The 14,478-nt window shown below is 40.4% G+C and overlaps 2 protein-coding genes across 5 annotated transcripts in view; one reads left to right on the top strand and one right to left on the bottom strand.

Annotated features, from left to right (window-relative positions):
* Positions 1–791: 791 nt before the first annotated feature.
* On the bottom strand, positions 792–6,682 carry TMEM100 (transmembrane protein 100). Of its 4 annotated transcripts, none has more exons than XM_010357425.2 (4): positions 5,374–5,461; positions 4,277–4,410; positions 3,776–3,886; positions 792–2,306 (listed from the first exon to the last, which is right to left on the bottom strand). In XM_010357425.2, exon 4 carries the CDS (start codon positions 2,239–2,241, stop codon positions 1,837–1,839), a length of 405 nt encoding a protein of 134 aa, XP_010355727.1. In that variant the 5' UTR covers positions 2,242–2,306; positions 3,776–3,886; positions 4,277–4,410; positions 5,374–5,461; the 3' UTR covers positions 792–1,836. The 4 variants fall into 4 exon arrangements, with proteins under 4 accessions (XP_010355727.1, XP_030779434.1, XP_010355728.1 ...); XM_030923574.1 differs by having other exon boundaries at positions 4,277–4,375; positions 5,374–5,443; XM_010357426.1 differs by lacking the exons at positions 4,277–4,410; positions 5,374–5,461 and adding an exon at positions 6,664–6,682.
* A 3,597-nt stretch (positions 6,683–10,279) lies between these two features.
* The window catches only part of PCTP (phosphatidylcholine transfer protein), a 132,400-nt gene continuing 128,201 nt past the window's right edge, over positions 10,280–14,478 (top strand). Inside the window, exon 1 of the mRNA XM_030923572.1 lies at positions 10,280–10,404. The gene's annotated coding sequence lies outside the window, so the exon portion shown is untranslated. The remainder of the gene's footprint in view (positions 10,405–14,478) is intronic.

Below are 14,478 nucleotides of genomic sequence, written 5' to 3'. Positions count from 1 at the left end.
GAGATTAAAATCAAGGAAACAATGCATTATAAGCGAGGGAAAGCACAAGTTTGGACAGACATAGAGGCAGGAAAACCAGAGTCAGGTGCAAGAATGGTGAATAGTCTATTCTGGCTAACTCATGAGGAGGTTTGGGGGTTAGAATGAGCATGAAAACTGGATACATCCTTTTGGATCAGACTGGAGAATCTTGAACCTTGTCTGAGTAATTTATTCATACAGCAATGTGGTGGCGGTGGGAGGGAGGTGGGTGTGGGCTTTGAATATCTTTGCACAGAGAAGAGGTATGTGAAGGCACAGAGTCACTTGCATTGAAATGAGCACAGCCCCCTAAACTTGCATTTGGTTGGGAGGAATGTTGATTTGTATGTGACACCATCTGACATGCAAAGTCATTATTAGGGTGTTTCCACTTACAAAAACTACCTGTGCAAGAGGGAGTAGTAAGGGCTCAAGGGCTCCTGCCATGCTTAATTAAATTCCTGGATAGAAAGACTTTCAATGACTGTGCTATGCTAGGCTGATTTTGTTTTCCAAGTTTTAAGAAACCTTCATGCCTATCTTTCTATTCTAGTTTAAATGGTTTAAACTAAATGAATGAGCTGTATTTCTGGCTGGAGTTGTAGGGTAGAATCCTAGCTGTGGATTAGCTAAATGTCCACTGAAGGATTCAAGCGGTAACTTTATTTGCATTGTATTAGATCTAACTGAGTAAGAAGCCTGAGAATCTACATTATGCCTGGCATATAGTTGGTGCTTGTGTATGTGTTCAGCAAATAATTAACAACTGATTCCACAAAAATGTAATACACATTTAATAGCACATTATAAAGTTCCTGACCAAAGACACTGATTTCCTAATTATAATAGCACAGAACTCCTTTAGAATTTAGTAAACGTAATTAAGACTATTCAAAACAAATGAAAAACCAATATGATAAAAACAAAAATCCTCTAGTAAAGAAGGAACCTGTCCATTTGAGAGAAATATAATAGAGAACTTGTAAATGAGACAAGGGAATATAGCAATTTGGAACTGCAATAGAAATAACTACAACAGAAACAACCACTTAAGAAGTTTTAGCAGCAATAAGTATTTATTATTCTGAATGAAATGTACACTTGATTTTTATATAAAAATCATCAAAAGTGCTATATTGGATTATTTTACTATTAATTTAACCCCCAACAGCATCTATTAGCTATACCTTTAATGGGTTTTTCTTTACTTCTGACACATCATTACAACTGGCTAAAACTGTCCAATGTTAAAATATAAAAAATATTAGTTTACTCTTCAAGATAAAGTACCACCAGTGATGAGTTATTAAAAGTGAAAAATAAAAACAGATGCCAGTGAATCAATGTATTGAAAAAAATTATCACAGAATTTCATAGATATATGCGAAGCCCAAGGTAATTTAGATCCTTGGCAGAACATTTTTATGGTACATCTTAAGACTGTGGGTTATTTCTTTTGGAGGCAAATGTCTAGTGTGCCAGGCCTATCTTGTTATTTTCTCATCTTTTCTTGGCTACTTTACAGGGTGAACCAAACGCTGTCTAATGCCGTGCACTCCCGTGACCCCCAAAATGTTTAATGTAAATAGAAAGCTGATTTTGCAGTCTCAGAAACAGCCCTTAGGATTAAGTTTGTCGTTAAAGAAGACATGAGTCATTCCTCACAAAGGAGAAGCCCCTCCACCCTCCCACCCCTATTCTTCCAGTCTGCTCCAATGCCGAATCTGTTCTCTCCCACCATGGTTCTGGGTGAATTGGGTGACAAAGTCAGAGCAGGTTTTCCAGGCCCAATAGACCATTTGGTCTTATTCAGTCTCAAGCAAACAAGCTTCTCTGATTTGCCACGAGAGCTGTCTGACTCTCCCGTCTCTTGGCTTTCTTGCTCCTTTGTCTCACTTTCCAGCACAAGGCGCTGGAGGCTAGTAAAAAAAGTCCAGATGACAGAACAACCAGGCCAAAGATGGAGATGATGGAGCCATGGGAATTGAAGCTGTAAGCCACCGCGGTGACCACGATGCCAGCGATGAAGACAACCACAGCGAAGGGGATGATGCAGCGGTAGCAGGAGAGCTCGGTACCCCCTGTAGCAGCCATCAACTGAATCTCACTGACCAGGGGGACTGTGGTGACCACGACTTCACTCTTGGGGCTCTTCTCCATCGTCGCTGCCATGTGAGCCTTTGGGGCTCCCAGGATCTCCTTGATGGGCTCTTCAGTCATTTTTACAACAGTGCTTCTAAGCTGGGTTTGCAGACTAGATCTGGACAGTCTCACCAGGGTGAAAGCTGTGAAGATAACAGGAGATGTCAGCTGCATGTATCAGAATGAACCCTGCAAGCAGAAATAAAAAGCTGGGCAGGCACCTCTTTTCCAGGAGGCATAGATCCATGTGAAAAGCAACTTTACTCTTTTTTTGAATTGGTTGCATTTTCTTTGCATTTAGGCAAAAAATAAGATGAAGCAGATGCATGTGAAGGGAAGACAGAAAAAGCAGGAAGCACTTACAGTGTTTAATATACCCTGGCGGTCTACAAATGTTTTACAAGCTTTTCTCCTTTGTCTATTGCTTCTCCTTCCTCTAAACACACAGAAATGCCTGAATCCTAATCCAAAAATGGTTTCATTCAAGAGAGAATACATTACAAACAATATTTCACACCGTTAATCCCAGAACTTACAGCAGCTCAGACTCCACCAATCTTGCTGGGCATAACATGCATTCTTTCCAAACTATCACCTATTCGCTGCCCACAAAATCAATGTCAAGGCAAGTGGCCAGCAATAAATGATGTTCTTCTCCATTGAATGACAGTCAAAAAATCTTTATTGTGTTACTGTTAAACACAGTGCAACCTACTCCCTGGGATCTTTTTATTAACCATTTTAGGTGGACAGTTCAGCAAAAAATTCATTGACAATGAGGTGGGGATTTTTGATCTGAAATGTAATACTATCTTCCAATCTGCTATGAAAGAGAAAAAATAAGAAAAAAAATTCAATCCCTTCATAGGATATAATTTTGTGCTTTCTCCTGGCAAAAATAAAATCAATTATTACAGTAATTAGTTATCAATTTGCAAATTTTCTATTAAGCTCAACACAAAATTTTGATATTATGTATACTACAACATGCAGAAACAGATAAGCATGCTAGGTTTTCAGGAAATCTCATTTCCCTCCATGCCCTTGTGTATAAAACTGGCTGCAATGATGCTTTCTAAGTATTTTAAACCTGAACATTTCAGGACAAAGCTTGAGACTTTTGATCAAAAGCATCTGGTTGAAATGCTGTCTATGAGAAATCAGTGAAAACGTGTCTGCTGCCCAGACATGGTTGAGTCACTGTCTTCCATTCTCAGAAAGCCGTCTAGCTGCTCCACAGTTGAGCAGTTGTAGTTAAGGAACAAGTTTAAAGAAAGATACTTGAGACTGTTTCCATGAGATTAATATTTTGAATATATTAAGCATCCACTGAAAATAAATTCAACTCATGATCAAACATCGCTGGCTCTTCCCTGCTCTGGAAAGTCAAAATATCACTCCCTGAGCAAGGAACTAAACCTTAGAGCTGCCTACTCACATGTCATTTTTAATCACCAAACTAATTAATCACTGTTGTCCAACGACACCCTGACTTCTAGTGAGGCCAGTTAAAAGATATTTGAGATTATGTCCGAAAAAGATATCTTCACCCCAAAGCTGAGATTGAGCTAATCTGAAAATCAAGATCTGTCCCCAAATTACTTACACTCACCTCCGAGAGAGGCAATCCATTACCAGAGTAACCACTTGACTTGGAAGGGAAGAAACAGCAACGCTTGAGTCTCTTCGTCCAACTTCTGGGAAAGAGCCTCTAACAGCAAGGCTGTCAATAAAATAATAGGTTAGGGATCTCTTCTGGGGAAAAGAAAAGATGTAAAAATACTTTACTATAAGGTCTGGTCTGGTTTGGGATCCTGGAGTTCCTGCTTCTTTCAGGCTACCTCTGTTCCTAAATGACGCTTGTCTTTCCCTCCCTCTCTCTTTTTATTCCCTCCCCCTCCAGTTTGCCCCTCCCTAACATTTTTTTTTTTTTTTCTCCTTCGTTCTTTTCCTTGCCAGCAGATTCTGAGTTTTGGCTTCCCCCAACTTTGCTCAGTGACATGATAAGTCCGAATCATTTCTCCAGATACCCCAGAGACAGGAGCCAGCTTTTACTTTTCTTTCTCTTGCAGCATTTACTAAGCGGACTGCTTTGTGAATTTGAATGACTCACTTTTTCCCCTGCCGACCTCCAGATCTTCCTCCCGTCCATCAGGCATTTTTATAAGAAAATCCCAGAGTCAGCGTTGCAGACCCGGCTGAGGGGACAGAGCTGAGGGGACAGACACTCTAGGGCGGCAGAAACAGCTGTGAAGTCATCGGGCAGCTGAATTCAGTCTCTAAGCCAGCAAAAATCCATGTTCCTAGGTTTTCCCATTATTCTTTATATGTGCGTGATAGTCATCTGAAGCTTAAAACCCCACTTGTTCACTGTTAATTCATTTAGGAATGAGGGTGGGAGGCACAAATGTTTGCGGTTAAGGGGGGAAGCCAGTCACATTGATTTAAACATGATTGTTTACTGCTCTTGCAAGGAGGTAACTTTAGCAGCACCAAGATTATCATCATCATGATAATTGCTACCATTTATAGAGCACCTACTCTGGACATGGCACAATATTAAGAAATGTCACACATTAACATTAATTCTCACTAGTTCAGAATTAATGAGGAAACAGGCTCAGAGAGGCTAAGGAATTTAATGAAGATCACCCAGTAACAGAGAAACCCTTGGTTTGAACCCTAATCTTTAATGGATACACATATCATCTGGGGAGACTGTTAAACTTAGATTCTGATTCAGTAAGTCTGTAACAAGCTCCTACCTATGTCAAGACCTCTGTTCCTTGGCCCACTTTAAGGAACAAGGTATTTTAAACATTCAAACATACACAGCTTGACACATCATACGCTCAAATAATAAAGTTAAACATCTATTTCCCACACCCATAAACTTGTAAGTGGCTTTATAGGTTTATCATTTCTTACAGACAAACTGTGAACATTTTAAAACCTTGAAATACATAAAGCCCAAGATTGTCTTTTTGAGGAGAAAAGATAATACTGGGAGCTCATCCTACACTTTGTAGTTAAGAGTTTTTCATCCTCCATTTTCTTCATCTGCACATGTGTTAATAACCCCTTCTAATTAATACTGTGAACCATAAATCCAAATTAACTCTTGGAAGAGATTTGTTTTCCGTTTTTCTGTCAAATTGTTATATTTCTCTAATTGCTGGCAAAGGACTTGGATGTTCTCAAACATCTCACCTCTCCTTTACCACAGCACAGCCTCTCCAGCCTTGCGTTGTAGCAATACCCTGACGACTTGTCACATAAAGAGAGGGACCAGAAGTTGTTTATTCTAGAATGAAAGCCAGAGAGAGGGTTATGTCATTATAAAAAATAAAGTTGAAAAGTCCCTGAGGTTTGGGGGAGTCATGGCAAGTACCCGGAGGACCTTGGTCGCCATGATCCTCACACTTCAAAAATGTCGGACCTAAAGAGACAGCCTTCGTCCCTGAGGAGTGCTGTCACTTGGTGTTGAGGGTCAGGAATACTTAGAACAAGGGCATTTCAGAACTTGCCAAAGTTGCCCCTGGAAGATGGTGAGATGGGGGCCGCTGGCTACGCACAATGGAGGTTCTTGAGAAGCTCCTTAACAGAGCTGTCTTATCACCTGCCAACTCTGGCCCTTGAGGGCAATTCCCCTCTATTTTCTAGTACCACTTCGCCTGCAAGATAGCCCAATAACCGCACTGAAGCTCTGAATATCACCTTATTCTGTTGAAAACATGCTTTCCTGTTACCAAAGCTAAAGGTGCAAAAACTGAACTTCTAGAGAGAGGACAGTGGCACCTTTTTGCATGGTAAGCCCTTGACTGAGTCTACAATGCGGCACAGTGAGTGTGTCTGTGCCCTGGGAGCATGGGCGAAGCTGTCATCACTTCCAATACCAAAGCTTTCTTCAACCTTGTCAGGCTCAGGTGCCTCATTCACACCAATGCTCCTTCACAGGGTGTGTGCATCTGCCTTGATACACAGTCACACATCTCTAGACTCTGAGTAGACAACTGATGATTTGTATATTAAATTCAAAGAGGTAGAAAGTTTTGATATAAAGCAGAAATTTTATCAGAAGAATAGATGCCTGTCATCCTAACCACTGACACACGCTTTAACCGACTTTACCTCTTCAAGTTGAAATTCAAAGAGAATTCCTAGTGATCTATGCCTGTTGCCTCTGAATGTTTATTCCTCCTTGCACTCTGTGTCTATAAGGTATGAAACACCCCTGGGCATCCTTCAGGGACAGCTGCCCCCAAATGCAAACTTTCATCCACAATGTGACCAGCCTTATTTCTGCAAGCCCTCTATTTTCACAAGGAAGAGGAAATCTCTCTAGCTCTTTCTAAAGCACATGGCTTTAGGAGACTCCTTTAAGTTTGGAGAACTTTTCTCAAAGCCTCCAATGCATGAATTGTATCTATGCCCCTAACCCCCATGGGCATTCAACATTTCCTTCCCATATCTTTCAAAGAGCAAAGCAAAGATCCTTACCTTTCCCAGCCAGAGTTAGACTGAGACAGCTGCCTGCCCCGCCAAGAGCAACCCAGAGAAGGGGATGCAAATCACCACACTAGGGACCGTAAACAAAGTACTCAGCAAGGCTTAAACACAAGGGATCGGAGACAATTTGGTGAGAGGAAATCCCTTAAATGCTGCTAGATTTTACTCTGTTTTCCTCCATGAAAATGTAATCCATATATGTGTGTGTGTGTGTGTGTGTGCGCGCATTATATATATGCACATAGAGAGAGAGAAAGGGCACCAAGTTTGAAAAGAATATCTTCCTTCACTTCTTGCTGTTTATATCTTTATTCAGGCACCAATTTGCAAGATTTTTTCTATCCAAAGCCCTCATTCTGATGCTCTCCCTCTGTGAATCAGAACCTGCAGAAAAGAATTTGTAAACTTTGCTCTACATTTCTAAGGGAGCATGGGGTTGAAAGTGTGTATGTAGCGGAATAGGACCATAAACTATCCTCTTTCACCATAACATGCAGGTAATAAAAGGAGTACAAGGAAGATAAAGATCAGTGGTGAAAACTGCATTTAGTGCCTGAGTGGACCCTCTCCATAACGTCAGAGGGGTGGTCCTATTGGTGCTCTTCATCAGAGGATGTCAAGGCACCATAGAAATTATGTGATACTGAAAAATCACACCTCTGAGGTGACCTTCCACCAAAGGCATTGTAAACAGCAGAGCTGGGAACATTTGCTGTTCCAGACAGAATGCCCCCAAATTGGGAAAATCTCATTTTTTTTAAAGAAACAAAATGAGAGACAAAGTTACTTAAGGGAGAGGGGCCTGGAAGTGGAGGAGGGCAAGGAGCATGGTGGGTACTATGACAAAGAAGTCATTTTGCCCATTTCCCTAAAGTGGAAGCCAAAGATTCAGGCTCTAAGGTTGCAAAAGAGGATGTTTTGATTTTCCCATTGAGTTTATGCTGTTGAAGATCTGGAAATTTCTCCTTTGGGAACACATAAAGTTTGCATTTTGTGAAGCATGCCCCCACGTGCATTTGATTACTCGCCTGTCTTTATTTCCAATTTGCTTTTGCTTGGTGTGTTTGAGCTGGCTAATTTCCAGCAGCCTTGAGGATGCCAGTTCCTCTTGGCCCTCTGTCCAATCACCACATGCCTTTGATCTCAGTCATCACCCAGTCCAATTGGATGCAGGGAGATTTGGGAAGCTGGCCAGGTTTTCTCCTCTCTAATGCTTCTTTTAAGGGTGTGCCTGCATTTATGTTCTGAAATCATGGACATTTTGGAAAGTGATCTGTGCTTCTGTGTTCATTTTGGATAGCAGATATCATGTTATTATTCCTCTTTTCCTTTTTTTCTCCTCCAAAGCACTTTTCTTTGAGGTCTAGGACATTAAATAGAGAGATCTGACAGTACCAAAAGGAACAATGAATGTGCCTTAGATATAAATATATATTTCACTAATCGGTGGTCAATTTCTAGGTATGGGAATCTCATAAGATCCATGTGAATATAGAAAGGGAAACATCCATCTTGTAGATGCACATTACAATCTCCATTTTCTTACCCCATTTTGTTCTGAGTAACTATGAAAGATCACATAAACATAAAAAAATAGAGCTGAGTAAATAATCTCTCACTTCAACAAGAACTAATTGCCATTCTGGCCTCAGATGAGAAGAATTAATTTTCTTGTCTCAAAATCAGAATGTACACTGAAACTCTTGTCATCCTGATACAACCCTGTACATTTTGCATAGCATTTTATATTTATGTACGTTATTCTTTGGAGGCCAAAGATGAGGAAGCCCAAAGTTCGAGAATTACCTCAAATTGGGCTGACACTTTCTTTCCTAAGACAAATGCACACTCCTAGGATCAGCCTCCCTTAGTGAGTGAGCTCTGGGTCACATATGCTGGGGCTTGCAGGAAACAGACCATACTTGTTTTTTTTTTTTTTTTCAGGGAGGAGAAGGGAAGGGATCACAATGACCTCACCCCTTTGCCACTCCTTCCTATACCTGATAGCATGGAGCCCTTTGATACCTGTTTACAGGAGAAATCTCCCCCAGGCTCTGGTGACCAATATCACTTGTCCTGGTCATAAAATGATGTACATAAACATTGTGTGACACCCAATTGACTCCTAATAAGTGTACAATTTCTAGGCTTCAACACCAATCCGGTACTGGAAATTGGAAATCACCCTGCAACATGTACAGTGTCCTAAAAACTGATAATCCATGGTATCTCTGTAAGGATCAGTTAGCTTTTCTCCATTCCATTGTCACAAAGCAGAATATACCTTCCGACCGGATTAGCCACCTCCAAGTTAGGTAGCACTGGCCTTAAAATGACTGGCTCAGGATGGGCTCATCAGTGCTGGCCTTCTCCAAATAATTGAAAGTACAGTTTAAACCACAGGTTTTAAGTTACAGGCTTGGTAAGAAGAGCATGGAGGATATTTTTCACAAATAACTTTTTAATTCTCTATTTTGCCGAGAAAGAAATGGAGAAGAAAAAAAAAAAAAAAGAAAGAAAGAAATGGAAGTTCAGAGACTGGCACTGTTTCTGGGTTTAACTCCAGAAGCTGGCCTCCTTCCTTCTGAACTGACTCACACAATACGCTCAGTTTGAAGAGGAAAGGGGCACATTAACACAAGCATCTAACATGCATTACCCATAACACGGTCATCTCTCAGCTATTTGTATTTTATTCATAGAGAAAGTGGCAGAGCCAGGTTTCAGATCTAGGTACCTCTTTCTTATTCTATGTTGTGTTGTGAGGAATTCATTTTTAATATTAGATTATATACATTTTCCTAAGTTCAGCTTAAGTCTCATTTTCTTGGGTTCAGGGTGATATACTGTCACTAGATTTAGTTTGGGGAAAGTGCTCTGAAAAGGGTTACCTATTGTTTCTAGAATGATTAAGCCATGTATTTTGCCTTGTACACATGTGGGTATTAAAACAGAGCTGCATTAAGCAGATTTGGGTAGGTTTGAGGCCGGAACAGACATAGGTTTGGTACCTGCAGAATCCGTGGAAGATGTCGTAGCAGTCGGGCCACTTCAAAAGTCATCTAGGCCATTCCTCTGCCTTCAGGAACATTTTATTTCCTGTGCTCCTTTGGGTGCCAGGAACTTGCTAAATGCTCTAGCTGAGCAGATGCAAAACAGTGGGCAAAGCGTAGTCTCTGTTTTCATGGAGTTTACCATCCAGAACAAGAAAGTCATAGGGACACCAATGTGGGTAATCCTTTTCTAGAAGGAATAACAAACGGCCCAGGGAAGATGAAATCAATTCAGGCCTAGGGGTGTGTGTGTGGTGGGTGGGGTGTGGTGGTGGTTGTAATCTTCATGGCACACAGGCATTTGACATTATAAATAGAAAAGGAAAAAACATGATTCTAGGTGGAAGAAGCAGCCTGTATTCAAGCATAGCTTTGAAAAGTACAAGTCTTCTACAAAGAGCACTGAGTAGCTTGTTTGGCAGAGTTTTGAAGAGCACAGGGCAGGCAGAGAGCTGTCAAAATAAGACCGGAAATAGTTTATAGTCAGATTATCGCCTCAGTGGCGAGTTTGGACTTTATTTTGAGAGCAATGTGGTTTTGAACAGGATTGCACAGTCAGCTCTGTGCATTATAAACAGTAGACTGACTTTAGAGTGTTGGGATGTCCTAGGAAAAGTGAATGTGGGGAAGAGGAAAAGCATGTTGAGACACCAGCTGGGATGCCTCTGTGATTGTCCAGGTAAGAGGCAATGGGCAGGTGTTCCCTGATATTGGGAAATGTGGACAGGTAGGAAATCACTGCAAAGGCAGAATCAGCAAAACTCAGCAATGAATTTCAAGTGGGGAAAGTTATCAAGAGAGAGGAGTTTGTAAAGTTTTAAAGCCTAAGTAATTAATAGCTTGAGGTTGCTGTGAGCAGAAATAGGTCAGGACAAGGGGTAGATGTGGGGTGAGGAATACGTGATAATTTTGTTAGTATAGCTATTCACTTCTCCGGTGGAGAGGCAAATGCTGAAGGTTGGCATTACTGCCTAACTAGTAAGTTATGATGCATTGTCTGAATTGTCAAAAAATTCTGTCATAGGCTCACAAATAAAATATCCAGTAAAATTATGAATAATTTTATAATTCACTTCATTCCGCAGGCATATGCATGCACATAATTGCTGACATACATACAATATATATGCACAGGATGTGAGGTTGCTAATGTTTCGCATAGAATAAAAAAAATTTAAGAATTCCAATTTGAGACTTTATTTTTACTGACCATATGCAAAGAATGTATTGATTATATGTTCAATTTTAAATTCCTTGAAAATAAGAACACAATTATACAATTCTTTTTTACAGTGTTAGACATTATTTTAAAATAAGCACTACATAGATATTTTCTGGTAACGAAAATATTTTCTGCAGTGGCCACTACTGTAAGGTACTACTCATGAAGAAGGAATATATAGAAGGTTCTCGTCTTGCCACTTCACATATGGAGAAACGCTTTTGCCTTACTAAGAACTAATTTTATGTTGCCCCCGTGAGTGAATGCTTTTAAAAAATAGCAATCCAAATCCACTACAGATTTATTTTGAAATGTCCTGTTTTGAGCCTTATGCAATGGAAGCAAGCCTTTATGTTGAGGGGCTTAGCATGATCATGTTGGTTGGGAAATCATCTGTCAGTTCCTCAAGGATATTATCATCAATTTTGCATGCTTAGAAAGTCATTGCCAAATAACTCAATGAATAAATAAAAGAATGACTCTACATTGAAATCGGATGTAAATTTAAAACTTAGAAAATTATTTAAATGGGTTATTTTAAGGTACCCAGATATTTAGTGCTAAGTGCATTAATTATTCCTTATCATTATAGTGATAAATATTAATTTATAAATGAATAGTAATTATAATAATTATTCAATTACATTTGGAAAATGGTGCCTAGGACTAGAACCAAAGTCTGATTGATGCCAAAGCATGTATTCCTAATCCCTGTGGAATACTGTTTCTGTATTCAAATGATGGCATGCTTTCTGTAGCTCATAAGGAGTAAACTTGCTTTCAAATAATCTCTTGGGTTTTAAAATGATTGCTTCACCAGAGAAAAAAACATGCCATCCTCTTCCCACAGAACCTCTGTAGTGGTATATTAATTGAGGATAGAACTAGTTCAACAAACCTTTTGGGAGCATTTTTATCCTCTTAAAAAGTCTTTGATATTCATAATGTGTGTGGGTAGTAGGAAACAGAACAATTTGCCCAGCTGAACTGAGTTCAAAATAGAACTGTTTATCTTATGAACTTATCTTATGGAACAATGCAGAGAACAGATCTCTTGCTCTCTTTCTTTAGATAAAATTTTTAAAGTCTCGTTTTGTAAAGGAGACAGAACTTTGCTGTCTCCTTCTTGTTTACTTAAATAAACTCTACAGGAAACAGGCATTATTGTCTTTGAAAAAGTAATGTAAAAACTTGGTAAAACCAATAATCCCCAGAGAGTACACAGCCACAGAACGAGAACACGATGTTTCTTCCATCAGGGCACGCAGAGGGGCACCGAGTCTACTTTGAATTCCAACTGTACATTTGTACCCAGTTAATGAATCTGCCGTTGATAACTTTGGATGACTTCCAGTATGATGGACTTAGTCGTCTCAGGGAAACCTTGCTTCCCTGATTTATTTCTTGCTATTTATTTTCTAAGTTAAACTTAGTTTGCAAAACTTTCTTTACAGCAATGATAGGGCTGAATTACCTTTTTTTTTTTTTACAGCACTGATAAGGCTTGATCATCTTTTTTCTAGAATCTAGGTTACAGCATAAGGTTTTGGATCGCTTCCACAATAAAATGAACATTTCTGACTCTCCAATGTTGTTGTGCAATGAAAATAACCATTAGCTGAAAGTCAGGAAACTTGAGTTTGATTCTTCTTTCCTCTTTGTGGCTTGGGCAAGTCACCCAACTTCTGAGTGCCCTATTGTCAGATCTCAGAATTCCATCTGCAGATACTTTATTATTCTTTTCTTTAAAAAAAAAAAGTCCTATCTGGGCACAGAATATCAGAGAACTGAGACAAGACAACTTGGGGAAATAGCTAACACTACTACCCAAGCTACCAGAACAGCTGTAGGAAGCCTCTTTTTTAAAAAAATATTCCCTGATGCAACATCTGTCAGCAAAGCCACTGACCTTTTACTGTGGATATTCATCTATTTCCATGTGAAGAGAGTCACAGGCTTCTGGCTCAGGGACTGACTGCAGCACGAAGGTTTTCTTCAGCCCTGATCAGAAATTTTGGTTTTCAGGGTTTGCACACTAAGTTTCACTCTTTCTTACCCAAAGCCAATGCAGTAAGGAGCATGGGGTGTCCAATACCATAATAAACTGTAAACTGCATTTGAAAGGAAAGCAGCAGGGGCCAGAACTCACACTTGTGGAGCCTCACCCTGCTGTGACTGACATGACGTAAGTCGGAGACCTCGGTTCACAGTTTTATGTGACAGGACACAGGAGCAGCCAACTTTAGGGAAGACTGATAGGAAAGCCCAAGGGTGAATCTCTCTGGGAACAGGAAGCAGGTACCGCTGGACCAACAAGGCTTTTGAACATAGGACTTTGACTGGCTTTGTAGAAGCAACTGGGCTGCCCTGAGGCTGCCAAGAGGGTGTGCTCTGATCACATGGAGTGTGCATTTCCTTAGAGTTCCTCCCTTCCCAGCCCACGGAATCCAGAAAGAAGCTGCTGGGCTGCTGTGTGACTTCATCAATTCAGTGGATTCCTTTATAAGCAAACAGTTCTCATAAGCAGAGAAAGAGAGAACGCCATATATTCCTCTCTTCTCCAAATTTTCTTGTTTTCTTTTCGGTAGGATTACAATCTTACCACTGTCAAATATGTCCTGTACACCAAGGAGGATTTGTGCTACCTGCCTCAGAATCACACAGGGTACTTGCAAAATATACAGGTTTCTGGGCTCCACCCCAGACCTATTACATTATTGCATCAGGATTGTGTGTGTGTGTGTGTGTGTGTGTGTGTGTGTGTGTGTGTGTTGAAAGGTCAGGAACTTGCGTTTTCTTGTCTGCATCCACATGAAGTTTGAGATCCTCTGCTTAATGCTAATACAGCAAGCTATTAAGTTTGCAAATCCGGCCTCACCCCTCTTTAAAACCCATCCATGATTCCCCCTCATCTGAGGTCCAGAATCTCTGCTTGACACACAAGTCTTCCCATGAGCTTGCCTCTCCCTTCCTTTCCAGCCTCAGCTCCAGCTTGGATCAAATTACAAATCACAAACAACATATTATTTTATGTTTGTCATCCTTTGTTGGTTCCTACTCTTGGAGACTCAAGATGCTGTCTACTCATCTTTTCATGACCACCTTAAGCATCACCTGCTTGTAGAAAACTTCCCTGATAAGTCCTCCTCTATTTTCAGTCTAGGCAGCTTGAGTTCCCTTCCCCCATGTTCCCGTAATGTTTATGCCAGTGTTTCTCAATCTGGGTACTTTTGACATTTGAGGCTAGATAATTATTTATTGTGAGGAGCTGTCCTGTTCATTGCAGAATGGTTAGCAGCATCTCTGGCCTATACCCGCTCCATGCCAGTAACAACCCCTTCTCTCCTGCGCAGTTGTGACAACGAAGAATGTCTTCAGACATTGCCAAATCACCCTGGCATGAAAATGTTCCTGGCTGAAAATACTGCTCTGTGCTTACATGTGTCATAGCCCTCAACAAATAGCATGGAAAGAAGTTGTTTGCTTGTTTATCTTCTCTAATCTAAAAGACTGAGAATTTCTCAAGAGTAA

Source organism: Rhinopithecus roxellana, chromosome 19, assembly GCF_007565055.1.
Source record: "Rhinopithecus roxellana isolate Shanxi Qingling chromosome 19, ASM756505v1, whole genome shotgun sequence".
Classification (NCBI taxonomy): Eukaryota; Metazoa; Chordata; class Mammalia; order Primates; family Cercopithecidae; genus Rhinopithecus; species Rhinopithecus roxellana.
This window is presented reverse-complemented; position numbering and strand designations above follow the sequence as displayed.

What these genes read in the sequence shown, in the direction of transcription:
- TMEM100 (XM_010357426.1), bottom strand. Translation starts at nt 2,241, where the DNA reads ATGACTGAAGAGCCCATCAAGGAGATCCTGGGAGCCCCAAAGGCTCAC.